We start from the raw sequence: 16,231 nt of genomic DNA on the forward strand, positions 1-16,231 counted from the left end.
TAGGACAGAGAGAAATGGAGAGAGGAGGGGAAGACAGAGAGGGGGAAGAGAAAGACAGACACCTGCAGACCTGCTTCACTGCCTGTGAAGGGACCTGCCTGCAGGTGGGGAGCCGGGGGCTTGAACCGGGATCCTGACGCCGGTCCTTGAGCTTAGCGCCACCTGTGTTTAACCCGCTGCGCTACAGCCCAACTCCCCTTGAGCTTGAAGTTTTTAACAGATTCTAGTAAGTTTGAGTCTTCATAAATCTGATTAAGAGGCATACCACCTAGTATGATAGGGCCAGGGAGAGAGAAAGTTTCTTTATTTTAGCAATGTCAGAGTCCCATCATGCAGTCCTGGTTAAGTCTGTTCTCTCAGTCCCACCATTTAAACTCTAGGTCATGGCACTCTTATACTTATTTCTGCCTCCCTGCTCCTCTGAGCTTTTACACTGCTTGAGAAGGATGCCTCAGTCATATATCTAAAGAAAGTAAAGCTAGAATTCCTGTGTAGTTTGTGGCTCCCAAATTCTCCACTACTTTAAAGTGGCACTTGTGGCACAAACTCTTGCATCTCCTGTTCACTTATTGCAGGAAGATCAGTTTCTTGCTTCCCCTGCCCTTGTTTGTCTGTGGGAAAGTTCCCACTCAAAGTGTACTGGATGATTCTCTGGTAGCTTGGATAAGAAACTGAGAGGCTGGGAGTCGGGCGGTAACACGGAGGCTTACATGCACGTGGCGCAAAAGGCAAGGACCAAGCGGAAGGATCCCAGTTCAAGCCCCTGGCTCCACACCTGCAGGGGAGTCACTTCACAAGCTGTGAAGCAGGTCTTCAAGTGTCTGTCTTTCTCTCCCCCTCTCTGTCTTCCTCTCCTCTCTCCATTTCTCTGTTCTATCCAACAATAATAATTACAATAAAGCGACAAGGGCAATAAAAGGGAATAAATAAATAAAAAAGAAACTGAGAGGCTGTGTACATTACTACTTAACAGACAAATGGACAGTATTGTAATTCCTGGAATTTCATTTCAGAAAACTGTATTGGGTGGATGCTTATCTGAAGTGTCTTTCTGTCTCCGACCTTAATGGTGGAAATCGTCGCAAGCTGGCTGAGCACTGTGTAGATGCCAACAACACCTTTTGCTTTGAAAATCCCAGAGGAATTGTCCTTCACCCACAATATGGGTATTGTCTTCCTGTAACCTTGGACTCTTCTTTCATGCCCTTATTTCGCCTCTGTTACCAAAAAGACAGTTCATAGAACTATCACAAAGCAATGCTTTGCTGGGATATGTCTTCTGCTTTTCCTGACTGGTAAATAGTTTAGTATAATGGATAGAAGCATGGTTTGTTTGAATGATATTCATCAACGACTCCATTTTTTCTTTGACACATTTTTTCATGACACATACCATTTCACCTTTCAAGTCTCATAGTTTGGCTGCTTGCAAAGGAAGTTATGGATGTAAACAACAATATCAACAACAAACCACTCTTTTTATTTATCCATTTCAAATCCACTGAAGTTCTCAGCTAGTTATGTTCATTTTGTAACATTTACTGTCTACCATATCTTTTAAATTTTTTTCCAAATAATATCTCTGTCATACTGTTCTATAGAATGCAAACTGTTACTCAACTTGGCAAAGAGCTGTATCATTTGGTTACTTCTTTTGACATTCAAGGCTTAACCCTTGTGTTTGTTTCATTAGATATGTCTACTGGGCAGACTGGGCATATCGAGCATACATTGCAAGAATAGGTATGGATGGAACGAACAAGTCTGTGATTATCTCTACCAAGCTGGAATGGCCCAATGGCATTACCATTGATTACACCACTGATCTGCTCTACTGGACAGATGCTCACCTGGGTTACATTGAGTATGTACATTTTTTTTAAAAAAAAGAACCAAGAAAATTGGATAACTATTGCAAGCATAAGGGCTTGAGTTGCCAGTTTATTATTTTCATTCAGCTTTTACTTTGTCTCTGAGGTCACTTCTAACTAAAACTGCTTATAATAGTTTGATGATTTCTATACTATGGTAGAAAGAACATAAGCTTAGAATTTGACATCATGCAGATTAGGTTTCTGTCCTTTTTTTAAATAATTTATTTCTTTATTGGGGAATTAATGTTTTACATTCAACAGTAAATACAATAATTTGTACATGCATAACATTCCCCAGGTTCCCATTTAACAATACAACCCCCACTATGTCATTCATCATCTTTCATGGACCTGTATTCTCCCCACCCACCCACCCCAGAGTCTTTTAATTTGGTGTGATACGCCAATTCCATTTCAGGTTCTACTTCTGTTTTCTTTTCTGATCTTGTTTTTCAACTTCGGCCTGAGAGTGATATCATCCCATATTCATCCTTCTGTTTCTGACTTATTTCACTCAACATGATTTTTTCAAGGTCCATCCAAGATCGGCTGAAAACGGTGAGGTTTCTGTCCTTTTTCTTCCATTTTTTTAATTATTTTTTTTGAATTTATGTATTTATTTTAGATAGAGACAGAGAAATTGAGAGGGAAAGGCGGATAGGGAGAGAGAGACCTGCAGCACTGCTTTACTACTTGTGAAGTTTTTCACCTACAGGTGGGAGATGGGGGCTTCTACCCCTGTCATTGTACATTGTGATATGTGCACTCAACCAGGTACACCACCACCCTGATCTTCTTCCAGTTTTTTTTTTTTTAATGGTGGTTGGAGATGGAACTGAGAATCTTATTACTCTTACTTATTAACACTGTGTAATCTCTATAGCAGAATGACAAGAGAGGAGTTGTTTTCATGGTGTCTTCCTGCCTGCTACCCTAGGTACTCTGATTTGGAGGGCCGCCATCGGCACACCGTCTATGACAGGGTCTTACCTCACCCCTTTGCTATCACCATTTTTGGAGACACTGTTTATTGGACTGACTGGAATACAAAGACAGTTGAAAAAGGAAACAAATATGATGGATCACAGAGAGAGGTGCTGGTGAATACAACACACAAACCATATGATATTCATGTGTATCACCCATACAGACAGCCAACTGGTGAGTAGGTGACTTAGAATTCTGGGGCCAGGTGGTGGTGCACTGCAGCGTGCAAGAACCCAGGTTCAAACCCCTGGTCTCCACCTGCAGGGGAAAAGCTTCACAAGTGGTGAAACAGGGTTGCAGGTATTTCTCTGTCTCTCTATCTTACCCTCCCCTCTCAATTTCTCCCTGTCTATCCAGTAATAAAAATAAATAAATAATAAATAAAATTTAAAAACATTTTTTAAAAGTTTGCTACACTTGAATGAATGATGTATATGCTATTCTTGTTTCCTTAAGCATGGATTTCATGGTTTATACAAGGGATGGTAACAACACTTAAGGGTACAAGAATATTCTCAGAAAGACTGGAAAATGCTCTTACCCACTCCTTGGAAAAATTGTTTATGTATTTCTTTTTCCTAACATCAACTCTACTCATAGAGGTCAGTCTGGGATTTTGGTTTTGATACAAATTAAAACTAATAAGTCAACGAGATAGTTCCCAGGAAGGCTGCCAAGCATGTGACCCAAGTTGGAGCCTGGCCCTCACTTCATTAGGAGAAGCTTTGATACTGTGGTATTTTTCCCTCTCTCACTCTGTCTTTTTGCTTCTCTGTTTTTGGAAAAAGTCATCCTGGAGCAGTGAAGCCCTAGTGACAAAATTTAAAACACAATAATAAGTCAGATAATTAGTTCACCAGCTAGGGCATATGCATTGTCATGCTTACAACCCAGGTACCACAGGGGAGTGGCACCTCCCCTGTGAAAGAAACTCCAGGGTAATGGTATCTCACATGCTCACTATTTGCAAAAGTAGCCCACTAGTGGTAAAATTTCATATGAGCAAGACCTAGAGGTAACCCCCCTCCCCGCAACACACAGACAATATAATAGACTTTATGTTGCTGTGTTCATTTCATCTGTGGGAAGAATTAAAATGAGTGAAAAAATGTTGGGATATTTTTAACCCTGAACAGTTAACTTATTCACTCATCTCCTTGGTCTTGTCTTCTTGTCTCTCCTTTAGAATGAGAGAATTTCAAACTTTTGTTGAAAATTAAACTTAGATTCTTGGCATATGAATGTAAATGTAATGTCCTACCTGTTCTTCAAGGACTTTGAGAAAAACACATCTATTTTTTCTCTTTTCTAATCAATTTATTGAGAAATTGCTGATTTATGACTTTCATTGTCTTATAAAAACTGGGTAGTTGTTCATCTCTAAGACAGAAGTCAGTATACCTCACATACCTCCAAAGTATCACTTCCTACACCACAGTGCACTGGGCTCCCATCTCTTTTAATCTCCTCTAGACTTCCCACCTAAGAACCCTTGGACCTTCTGAAACAGACCATGGGTTTTTTTTTTTTTTTATTTCTCCTTTATTTTCTCTCATTGATTTCTTTGTCTCAACTGTCAATGACATGACTTGGGTATTCTTGTTTTGCTTAACATGATTCTTTTCAGATACACCCATGTGAAACGCAGCTTCTCTAGCTTGAAATTCTACTGGATATGTTTCCCTTCTAATACCGTATATGCCTGTTTTTCTAATGAATAGGGTTACTTATGTAACTCCACCATATGTCCTGTTTATGAACTTTCAGAATAAACATGAAACCAAGATAACTATTTTTCTTATTCTTCAAGGGATGATGAGTTAGAAGGCATGTATAGTCAGTTCATCTGTGCTTGGTCCTCTCTATAAATGAGTGAACATGTCTTTTCCTTCTTTTCCACTAGTGAACAATCCCTGTGGGAGAAACAATGGTGGCTGCTCTCATCTCTGCCTCATCAAAGCAGGAGGAAGAGGTTTCACTTGTGAATGTCCAGATTACTTCCGCACCATTAATGCTAATGGGAGGAACACCTGTCTGCCTATGTGCTCCAGCACACAATTCCTGTGTGCTAACAATGAAAAGTGAGGCTCTCTTTCCTAGTCACACTGTCTCTCCATCACTTTAATACACATTGAACTTCAAGGTTCCAGGGGATGGAAGTTTGCAAATAAATCAACATTTTGGCTAATTAATATAGTTCATTTGGAATGTACCAAAACTATCTGACTTCAGATAGTTTCTATCATGAATAGACTTGTGACAGTTTTTATATTTATAGATGAGTATCCAAGTATCCTTTTAGTACCTAGTTAATTTTCCCGAGTCAGGACCAAAAGTGTTATTAAGTGTACACTGAAAAGTAGCCTCACAGTGGGTCATAGAATTTTTTTCCTCAGATACAGGCTTAGCTCATTAATGAATTGTGCCAGAAGTTACAGGGTTAAACATTCAAATCTACTGTTGACCGTTTGTGATTGCTATGAAACTTGACCAAAGATTATTCTCCTAACAATGGTCACAGTCACTGATGATGAGAGAGCTCAAGTTAGAAAGGAGGGTGGGAAGAGATTTTTTTAAAGAGGTGTTGAAAGCAAACGATGATTCAGTGACAGCTTATTTTGATCATTAGGTAAAATATTTTATAATAAGAATCTAGCATACATCTCAATAAGTGTTAGTACCCAATGTTTCTGAGATAATAAATATTTTCCTTAAAATTTTACTAGTGATTTAATAATCATCAGCAAGGTTATAAGATAACAGGTATTATTCCATACAGTTCCCACCACCACAGTTTCATATCCTATCCCCTCCACTGGAAAGTTCTTTATTCTTTAGTCCCTCTGGAAGTATGGGCCCAAATTCTTTGTGCTCTATGGGGTGCAGAAGGTGTGAATTCTGACTTCTGTAATTGCTTCTTCATTGGGCACGGATGTTGGCAGGTCTATCCATACCCGAATACTATTTCTATCTGTCTCTAGTAAGGCAGGGGCTCTCATCCTGGCAAACAGTCCCAATGTGTCCCTCTGCTGAGAACCACATCTCTACACACACACACACACACACACACACACACACACACACACACACACACACACACACACACTCCAGTTTTTTGCAGGAATTTAACTATCACACTCAAAGCATTTATTTAGTGACACTTGGGTCTTGTCAAATTGTACTAGTTCAACCAGATATGTTTTCTCTGAAATTATATCACAGTGATGATGGTATATATAATCAAGCCTCTTCTTGGACTTGAGAGAACTTATACACTGCCATGATTTAGAACTCAGTTTTAAATTCTTTCTGGATCAACCAGGTTGTCTCCTCGTACCTAGGATGCTTTCCTAAGGGAAGTATTACATTTTCTCTGTGCAGGTGTATTCCTATCTGGTGGAGATGTGATGGGCAGAAAGACTGCTCAGATGGCTCTGATGAACCTACCACTTGTCCACAGCGTTTCTGCAGGTTGGGACAGTTTCAGTGCAAAGATAACAACTGCACCTCCCCACAGACCTTGTGCAATTCTCAACGAGACTGCCCTGATGGCTCTGATGAAGATCATGATCTTTGTGGTATGCTGAATTGCTTCATACTTACTCGGCCCACTTTTGATCTTCCATTTTCTTAACTTTTTTATCATTTATTTTCCCTTTTGTTGCCCTTGTTGTTTTTTTATTGTTCTTGTAGTTATTGTTGTTGATGATGTCATCATTGTTGGATAGGACAGAGAGAAGGAGTGGAAGACAGAGGGGGGCAGAGAAAGATAGACACCTAGAGACTTGCTTCACTGCCTGTGAAGTGACTCCCCTGCAGGTGGGGAGCCTGGGGGTGGGGCTGGAACCTGGATCCTTAAGCTGGTCCTTGTGCTTCGTGCCACGTGCACTTAACCCACTGTGCTACCACCCGACTCTCTGTTCTTTGGTTTTCATTGTGTACAAGAATGGGGGGGATTTTCTGAATGGCACAGACTAAAAACCAGTTTATAGTTTTAGGAAAGAATTAGAGTGTAATGTATATAAATTTTATTAGGAGTTCGAGAAATCAGAGCATTACTCCACTATAATGTCACACTTAACCTGCGACTGCTGAGCCTTATGCATTAAGATTTAGTGCTCTATCGTGCTTTCTCCCCAGTTCTGTGTATTGGTATAAAGGCCTTTTATTTTAAATAAATATTAAGGTCTCTATAAGAACAAATGCTTGATGTAGATAGTAAGTTTGCCTATATGGGTGGCTCTGTACTGTGAGTTAGTGTAACATAGTCTTAGAAGAACTAAAGTTTCCACTCTCATTTTAGACAAGAACTCTCAGTTGTAATATTTTGATTTCATTTCTTTAAAAAGGAAAGAAAAGCAGAAACTCCTCCAAATGGGAAAAAAAAAAAAAAAGACAGCTACAGTGTTTGAAAAACATTGTCCATTGAGGGAACAAGAGTAGGAGGTACATTTAGTTGGCTATCAGTGAATTATTCCTTACATCCCAACTTTGTATGCAAGAGTTACTGGGAATTTAGGAGACAGTGATAGGCAAAGGAATAGCTGCCTGTGCAGTGCAGCTGATGGATGACAAGTGCATTATGATGCAAATCCTGTAAGCAATTTGTGATTGAGTTCTCCAGGAACTTGTGTATATTGGAAGCTTCTGTTCCTGACACCTCCCAGGCTGATAACCAAATGCCCCTGCTTGCAGAGAATCACAGATGTGAGTCCAATCAGTGGCAGTGTGCCAACAAGCGTTGCATCCCAGAATCCTGGCAGTGTGACTCAGAGAATGACTGTGGGGATAACTCAGACGAAGAGAGTTCTCACTGTGCCAGCAGGGTCTGCCAGCCAGGCTATTTTAAGTGTGCAAATGGCCGCTGCATTCCTCTCTCCTGGAAGTGTGACGTAGACAATGACTGTGGAGACTACTCAGATGAGCCCATCAGAGAATGCAGTAAGTTCCTGTGGGAGGGTCACCACAGGGTCAGGAGCAGAAATTGCGGGCAACCTCTGAGTAGTTTGAAAGAGGATGTAGCGCCTCCTGTTTAAGTTCCATTCGACACTCCCTGCCATAACTAGGGCTACCAGGTCGAACCACACTCTGTGTCTGAACTGACTGTTTCTCTCCTCTTTATATTCTGAATATCTATCTGACTAGCCACATTGTAACAAGCTCTTAAAATTGACACATCTAATACTTTCTTATTTCTCTGAGCCTCAGAGAAACATGATGAGGCCGTGAAAATGGGTGTTAGCAATTTCATTTTACAGATGATGACACTGGGACTAATTGGATGGCTGCATTTTTTTTTTATTTGTAGCAGAATTATCCTTAAACTTAGCTTTTTAACCTAGTCTTTCATCCCTGTGACACACACACACACACACACCTTATACTGCTACCCATATGAGTGATACCAGATAGTGAGAAGACAAATGACACTATGTTTCTGACTCCTGGTGAACAAATCATACCCCAAACAAGCATGATGCTGGAGTTGATTTAAGTGGTGTATTAGTAAGATGCCACATAGTAACATGTCCTCTATATGACAGTAAAAAGCTATCTGTTATTGCTGCTTATGGGTAGGAAGGAGACCAGTATTGACTTTGCTATTTCTCTTTCACAGTGAGCGCTGCCTATCGCTGTGATAACCACACGGAATTCAGCTGTAGAACTAACTACCGTTGCATCCCACAGTGGGCTGTGTGCAATGGCATGGATGACTGCAGGGACAACAGTGACGAACAAGGCTGTGGTAAGAGGAGCTGTGGAGGGGTCGTTGTGAAGTATCAGTTCTCATCACTGTGAGATGAGAGTAACTATATATCTAATCTTGACAAATTTCATTAATTTCTTTGACTAAAAGATTAGCCATATAGTTCAAACACACTTATTAGACATAGTGTGTGACAGGCTTACTTGAAAGAAGGGTAAGAAAGAGAATAGGTTATATCAATAATACAGAATGAAGTGAATCATAGACAATATGACAGGGCGGGATAGTGGTGCAACCGGTAGAACTCACACATCACTATGTGTGAGGGTGCAGATTCAAGTCCCCAGTCCCTACCTGCAGGGGGAAGCTGTGCTACAGGTTTCTCTCTTTCTCCTCCCCCCACCTTCCCTCTCAATTCCTATTTGTCTCTACCATAAGAAGAAAAAAAGAGAGAAATGAGAAAGGCCACCAGGAGTTGTGGACTCATCATTTGCTCTCTAAACCCCAGCAATAGTCCTGGTGGCAAATCTGGTTTAAAAGGATAAAATCAGAAAGACAACATAAGAGACAGAAATATTCAATTTGTCGGTAGCATCATTTTGCCTTTTTTTTTTGCCTCCAGGGTTATCGCTGCGGTTCAGTGCCTGCATCATGACTTCACTGCTCCTGGAGGCCATTTTTTCCCCTTTTGTTGCCTTTGTTTATTGTTGCTGTTATCATTATTGTTGTTGGAAAGGACAGAGAAATGGAGGGAGGACAGGAAGACAGAGAGGGGGAGAGAAAGATAGATACACCCTAACTTGCTTCACCGCCTGTGAAGCAACTCCCCTACAGGTGGGGAGCCAGGAGCTCGAACCGGGATCCTTAGGCCAGTCCTTGAGCTTTGCATCACATGGGCTTAACACGCTGTGCTACCGCCCGGTGCCCTTTACCTTCCTTTCTAAGATTCCATTGTATATTACAATCCAGATACTAATTCATCTTTTGTAAAGTCTACAAAAGAAAACATCTGGTTTGAAGCAGTATGAAAGGTTCAGGTTAGTCTTTGACCTGTATATCGCTGACATTTTTTTATCTCTGAGAGTTTTGAGAATGTGGTAATAGAATAGACCAGACTGTCTCTCAAGGAAGCTAGTATTACTTTGGTATTGCTTGACCATTGGTTTCTGATGTTTTATTTTTATTATTTTTTCCAATGCCTATGCTTTGCAGAGGAGAGGACCTGCAAACCTTCAGGGGAGTTCCGCTGTAGGAATCACCACTGCATTCCTCTTCGTTGGAAATGTGATGGGCACAATGACTGTGGAGATAGCTCTGATGAAGAAAACTGTGGTGAGTATCTGTGTCTTGTCATCCTTGGTGCCACCAGAGCTATAATGTCTCAGCTTGGTCCATAGCTCAGCTGTCCATATTACTCATCCTCAAACGGTAGGAAGATATTCAATCAGTTACCTGATCTCTTTTTTTCTACTGACTGAGACTTACCTCCTTTTTCTTTGACTAAAGATATGAACATCTCCCCTGAGATGCTTGTAATCAAGCTTTGAGAGAAGAATATTTACCCAGGTAAACTTCTGTCACATGCAATTTACCCCCTCCAAAATTACCCAAGGTAATTTTAAAATAAAAAACAAATAAATATAAGCAATAAAAAGAAATAAACCAGAACCAAGAGAAAAGGAAGAAAGGCACTAAACCAGACTGCTGCTTGGTCTCTTTCTCCCAAATGGCCTTTTCCCTTCCTTTTTTAATTTTTTATGTATAAAAAGAAGATATTGATAAAACCATAGGATAAGAGGGGTACAACTCCATACAATTCCCACGATCCCATCCCCTACCCTGATAGCTTTCCTATTCTTTATCCTTCTGGGAGTATGGACCTAAGGTCATTGTGGGGTGCAGAAGGTGAAAGGTCTGGCTTCTGTAATTGCTTCCCCGCTGAACATGGGCATTGGCAGGTCAATCCATACTCCCACCCTCCCCCTCTTTCCCTAGTGTGGCAGGGTTCTGGGAAAGTGGGGCTCCAGGACACATTGGTGGTGTCATCTGCCCAGGGAAATCCGGTTGGCATTTGCTAGCATCTGGAGCCTGGTGGCTGAAAAGAGAGTTAACATATAAACCAAACAAGTTGTTGACTAATCATGAACCTGAAGGCTGGAATATTGCAAATGAAGTGTTGGGGGAGTCTCTGTTTTGTAGATAGCTAGCACTGGTTTACCATTTGTGAAGTTTAACCACTGCAGGTTGGGACCAGAGCTTGAACCCAGGTCCTTGTGCACTGTAATGAGTACACTCAACTAGGTGCACCAGTACCTAGTCCCTCAATTCTGTATTTCTAAAAGCTGTGGTCCGAGAAGATGCTTCCTGTTTATCTAGTAAGTCTTTAAAGGTTGACTCATTTAGAGGATGACTGAGATTTGGCTTGAAGCTGAAACTTTGCACAGCAAACTTGAGGTGATTTACAAGTTGGTTTTCTGTGTATTATTCGTGACTACAACTGATAGCCACATGACTTTCTTTTCCAGTGCCACGGCAGTGCACAGAGAGCGAATTTCGATGCAGTGACCAGAGCTGCATTCCGTCTCGATGGATCTGTGACCACAACAATGACTGTGGAGATAACTCCGATGAACGGGACTGTGGTAAGAGTTCTTTGAGCGATCTCTATAGAGTCTCTATCGAGCCAGGGACAACATATCTAAGTGTATTGGGGATCTCTGTTTTCCTCTCCTCTCTCCATTTCTCTCTGTCCTATCCAACAGCAGTAACAACAATAACAATAACAATAATAACAGCAACAAGGGCAACAAAAATGGAAAAAAATGGCCTCCAGGAGCAGTGGATTTGTAGTGTGGGCACTGAGCCCCAGTGATAACCCTGGAGGCAAAAGAAAAAAAAATGGGAAAAATGGCTGTTGGGAGCGGTGGATTCATAGTACTGACACTGAGCTGAAATGATAACCTGGTGACAATTGAAAACGGGGTGGGGGGGAGATATACAACCATAACTCTAATGAGGAGGTAAGAGCATTAGAATGGGAATAACCCTGCCCCCCCAAAATAATAAAACACAACTTTTTAACTCTTTACTGTATCAGGACTGATGGAGAAATCAGCAAATATTAAAATTGAGGAATTCGGTTTGTAAGGAGTTATGTTAAAACTTTATTTTTAATAAAGGGATGATAGGTTCTTCCGCTTTCATATCATGAACAGGAAGATGGATGTGATTCATTTATCTACAAGTTTCCGGTTTGCTGTTTGTCTCCTGTCCTGAGGTGTGGTAGGAACGTGATGGAGTACCTCACTCCATGCAACTAAAACCTGAGAATGACACGACCTTCTGACTATGACATTCTTTTCTCTTCAGAGATGAGGACCTGCCTGCCTGGGTATTTTCAGTGTGCAAGTGGCCACTGTATCTCTGACCATTTGAGGTGTGATGGTGCCACAGATTGTGCTGATTTCTCTGATGAAACCTCTTGTCGTAAGTTTCTAGACACTTCTGACATTTTTTTTTTAAATCTGAAATGACTCCAAAGCTCCTATTGACCATCACTTCTTTTTTGCTTTAATTTAATGCAACTTTTATTAGTGATTCTATAATGTTTTTCAAGTTTTTAAGATGACAGGGATATAGTTCCACACACCACTCAGCACCACAATTCTGTAGTTCTGTGCTCCCCTATCTGCCCCACCCCTAGTGATAACCACCATAGTTCTCACAAAGTTTCAGAGGTAGTTTACAGTTTGCTACTGCCCCCACCCCCGTTCATTTGTTTTGATTCACTGTATCCCACATATGAGAGAAACCATTAGTTGCTGTCATCTCCTTCACTAAGCATAACCATTTCTAGCTCCCTCTATTTTGTCCCAAAGGACTCAGTATTATCCTTTTCAATTTCATAACAGTATTCAACTGAGTATGTATCCCATATCATCTTCATTCAGTCATCTATTTATGGGCATTTAGGCTGCTTTGAATGCAGCTCTGAACATAAGGGTTCATTTGTCCCTTTGAATTAGTGTTTTCATGTCCTTTGGATATATTACTAAGATTAGTATTGCTGGCTCATAAAATATTTCCATTTTTATTTGTTTGGAGATTCTCCATATTGTTTTGCATAGAGGCTGTGCCAGCTCAAATTCCCACCAACAATGTAACAGAACTCTGTTTTCCTCCATAGTCTGGACAACCCTTGTCATTTTTCCTTTTGTTGATGTAGGCCATTCTTACAGGTTTGAAGAGCCATTACTTCTTAATTCAAGGTCATAGATATTCACTGTTCCATATTCATTAATAATTATTAGTTCAACTGGGGTCTGGGTCACCATACTCATCTATTTCACATTTGTCATTGACATATACTTAATTAACAATGTTTAAATAGAGAACATTTTACTTAGCTATGCAACAAAAATGCGTATATTAGCAACTACTAGCCAAGCCATTAATTGGATAAAACATTTCAGGTAAAGAGGAATATTTGAGTAATATTAAGCAGGATTTTAGGCATTAGAACATTGTGGACTCACAGCAGCAATTTTTTTTCTAAATTACATGATTACTTCTAAAATATAAAGTTAATATGGGGAGTCAGACAGTAGCACAGTGGGATAAGTGCACGTGGTGCAAAGCGCAATGACTGGCAGAAGGATCCCGGGTTCGAACCCCTGGCTCCCCACCTGCAGGAGAATCACTTCACAGGTGGTGAAGCAGGTCTGCAGGTGTCTATCTTTCTCTCCCCCTCTCTCTCCTTCTCCCCCTTCCCTTCCTCTCTCCATTTCTCTCTGTCCTAATAACAATAAAAAACAAGGGCAAATAAACAAAAGGGAAAATAAATAAATAAATATGATCATTTATGTTCTAGACTATGAGTCACTGAATAAGTATGACTTACTGTTATTTAGATATTGTTGACGTGAAAGCTGCAGCTTCAAGAGTGGGTTTCAAGGAGGCTGTCTAAACAGATAGTGGGTAAAGCTAGTGACTCAAGAGTTGTGCTTGGCCATGAAGAGAAAATACACTCATGTCTGCAGGATGCATGATCCATGTTATTGAAACCTAGACTTGGACAACTACTTTTAATAAAATATCTCAGCTTGATTTCAGACAGTCTAAAGCTATCATTGTTATGAAAAGTCAAGAACATCATTATTCTAATGATAAGGAAGAGTGAGCTATCCTGAAAAGAAAGAAATAGTAGGCTTCCCAGGCTAGGTACTTCTTAATAATTTGAGTGTCTCCTTCTCACCAACAGCCACTCGATTTCCTGACGGTAGATACTGTGCACAGACTATGTTTGAATGTAAAAACCATCTTTGTATTCGTCAGTCTTGGATTTGTGATGGAGATAATGACTGTGGCGATGGTTCAGATGAAGAACTTCACTTGTGCTGTAAGAGGGAAAAGAAATGGAATGGGTGGGAGTGGTAGAGCTCAGAAAGACCTCAGTGTTTACTATGTGTATATGTGACCTCAGAGGACTGTTGTGTAAGTTTTGAATCCTGGACACTGATCAGTGTTGTGATTTCACTTAATCTTCCTGTTTGGAACATGACAAAGTTGGTCAAAACATTCATGGTTTTAAACATTTTATCGTCTTAAGGAACCTCTTTCAAAGAGATAAACCTTGGACACCTATTATTCATGAAGGCAGCTCTACTGTGGCTGAAGACTGAGTATAAACTGGGATTATTGTTGTACCTTTCCTGTTCGTTCTTCTGTTTCCTTGAGGCATCTCATTCAGTTTTCTAGCGCTTCTTAGAAAACTTTGCCTATTTTCTTTCCTCCTCCTCTTCCTCTGTCTCCTTCTTCTTCTTCTTCTTTTTTTTTAGTACAGGGGGTTGAGCCCAGGGGCTTTGGAGCCTCAGGCATGAGAGTCTCTTTGCATAACCAATATGCTATCTACCCCCATCCAGAAGTTGTTTCTTATTCTCATTCCCCTTTCATCATAATCCAAAACCATTGGATTCCCTACTCTTTTGTGATGCATATTTATTTAGTTTTAATTAGTGAATTCTAGTTTTGACACACATCTGAATCACTTAGGGAGAGGTACATCAGAATTCATGCCCTGACTCCATTTAAGTCTAGACCTAATTGATGTGAGAGGGTCTCTAAAGATAGATCCTGGATAGATGTATATTTGAAAGGCTATTTATAGTCGTAATTCACTCATCTGGTTGAGAACTGCTGGTTTTAATAAAGTAAGGAAATGGTTGATTGTTATTTTTAGTATTTTATTTGTTTTATTGTAATGAGAGTGATAGAAGAGTGATAGAAGAAGAAAAGGAGGAGGAGGAGGAGGACCCAGAGCAGTGCTTAACTCTTGCTTATGGTGGTGCTGGGATTGAATTTGGAACCTCAGAACCTCAGGCATGGAAATTTGTAAAGTGTATTTCTCTGCTAGAATCACAAGTTCCACAAGGACAAAGACTGTGGTTTTCTTGTTCCCTGTCATATTTGTTATCTAGCACAGTGCTGTAGTTTGTATAAGTACTCAGGGCGTATTTGTCGATTGATAAATTCAAAGAGCAAATGAATCAATGAGCCCAGCAAGTTTGCAGCTGACTTGGGAGTACTTTTTTTTTTTTTAACCTGTGAATTAATTTTTCCGTTTTTGGTTTCAGCTTCTGTTCAGTGTGAGGAGAACCGTTTCCAGTGTGACAACCACCGCTGTATTTACAGTCATGAGGTGTGCAACAATGTTGATGACTGCGGAGATGGAAGTGATGAGAGGCATGAGCTCTGTAAGCAAAAAGTCAAAAGGGAAAATTCGGGGTTACCTGTTGTGTGCATTTTGCAAAATGTACCCCCAGGGTTGTAGTTTGTTTTATGGAGGGTGGAGACCCCGTCTGCGCAGCTGTGACTGCCTATCTGTGTTGATAGAATAGTTTACCAGACCGTATAAACACTTGAACCACTCAAACATGGTCTTGCCTGCTTATCTCTGTCTCCTTTGAGGGCCATATTGACAAGTCCATTAATTATATGTAGTATTTTCAAAACATTCAATAAGCTTTTCTTTCCTTCAAGAAAATGAAAACAGTCACTAAATACTAGTTGAGTTACAGTTAAAAATTAATGATTTATTTATTTTTTTAATTAGTTAATGAATACTAGACCACTGTTCAGTTCTGGCTTATGGTGGTGCCAGGTTAAATCCCTGCTTCAAGCATGAAAGTGTGGTAGTGTCTCACCAGCCCACCAAATATGTCTATCTTTTTAAACTAAAGGGACATTATCAGGGACAGTTCAGATAGGTTGCCTAGTTTTCTATTACTCTTCCCTTTTACTGATGTGGCATTAGAATGTTCACTGCCAGCTCCCACCCCAGAGGGGACTATATGGCCTTTGTCACTCTTATGATGAACCTGTAGACATATTTATTTGTGTCTAGCACAAAAGGATGAAAATGCAGAATTAAAGCAGTTGCGTGGCTTTCCCCCTTCTCTTTTCATCCCCCCTACTACTAACGCCATTGTTTAACACATCAAGCTTTTTCTAACATAGAGTTAAAACCTAGAACGGAAAACAAGGGTAGCAAACATTCATCCTTTTTCAGCCAGAGCGCCACCACTAGCCATCACGGTAGGCAACTGCAACACTTCAGTGGCCTCATGGCAGAGGCTGAGTTTTCACTTTACATGAGTGGAAAGTT

The 16,231-nt window shown here is 40.4% G+C and overlaps 1 protein-coding gene across 1 annotated transcript in view; it reads left to right on the top strand.

Moving 5' to 3' along the window:
- LRP2 (LDL receptor related protein 2) overlaps positions 1 to 16,231 on the top strand; it is a 201,822-nt gene that overhangs the window by 151,529 nt on the left and 34,062 nt on the right. The window contains exons 51-62 of the mRNA XM_060177750.1: positions 1,014 to 1,166; positions 1,694 to 1,864; positions 2,812 to 3,035; positions 4,765 to 4,942; positions 6,243 to 6,439; positions 7,557 to 7,802; positions 8,479 to 8,607; positions 9,781 to 9,900; positions 11,094 to 11,210; positions 11,938 to 12,054; positions 13,829 to 13,966; positions 15,201 to 15,320. Coding sequence (XP_060033733.1) covers positions 1,014 to 1,166; positions 1,694 to 1,864; positions 2,812 to 3,035; positions 4,765 to 4,942; positions 6,243 to 6,439; positions 7,557 to 7,802; positions 8,479 to 8,607; positions 9,781 to 9,900; positions 11,094 to 11,210; positions 11,938 to 12,054; positions 13,829 to 13,966; positions 15,201 to 15,320 — 1,910 coding nt within the window. The remainder of the gene's footprint in view (positions 1 to 1,013; positions 1,167 to 1,693; positions 1,865 to 2,811; positions 3,036 to 4,764; positions 4,943 to 6,242; positions 6,440 to 7,556; positions 7,803 to 8,478; positions 8,608 to 9,780; positions 9,901 to 11,093; positions 11,211 to 11,937; positions 12,055 to 13,828; positions 13,967 to 15,200; positions 15,321 to 16,231) is intronic.

The sequence above is a fragment of the Erinaceus europaeus genome, chromosome 18, assembly GCF_950295315.1.
Source record: "Erinaceus europaeus chromosome 18, mEriEur2.1, whole genome shotgun sequence".
NCBI lineage: Eukaryota > Metazoa > Chordata > Mammalia > Eulipotyphla > Erinaceidae > Erinaceus > Erinaceus europaeus.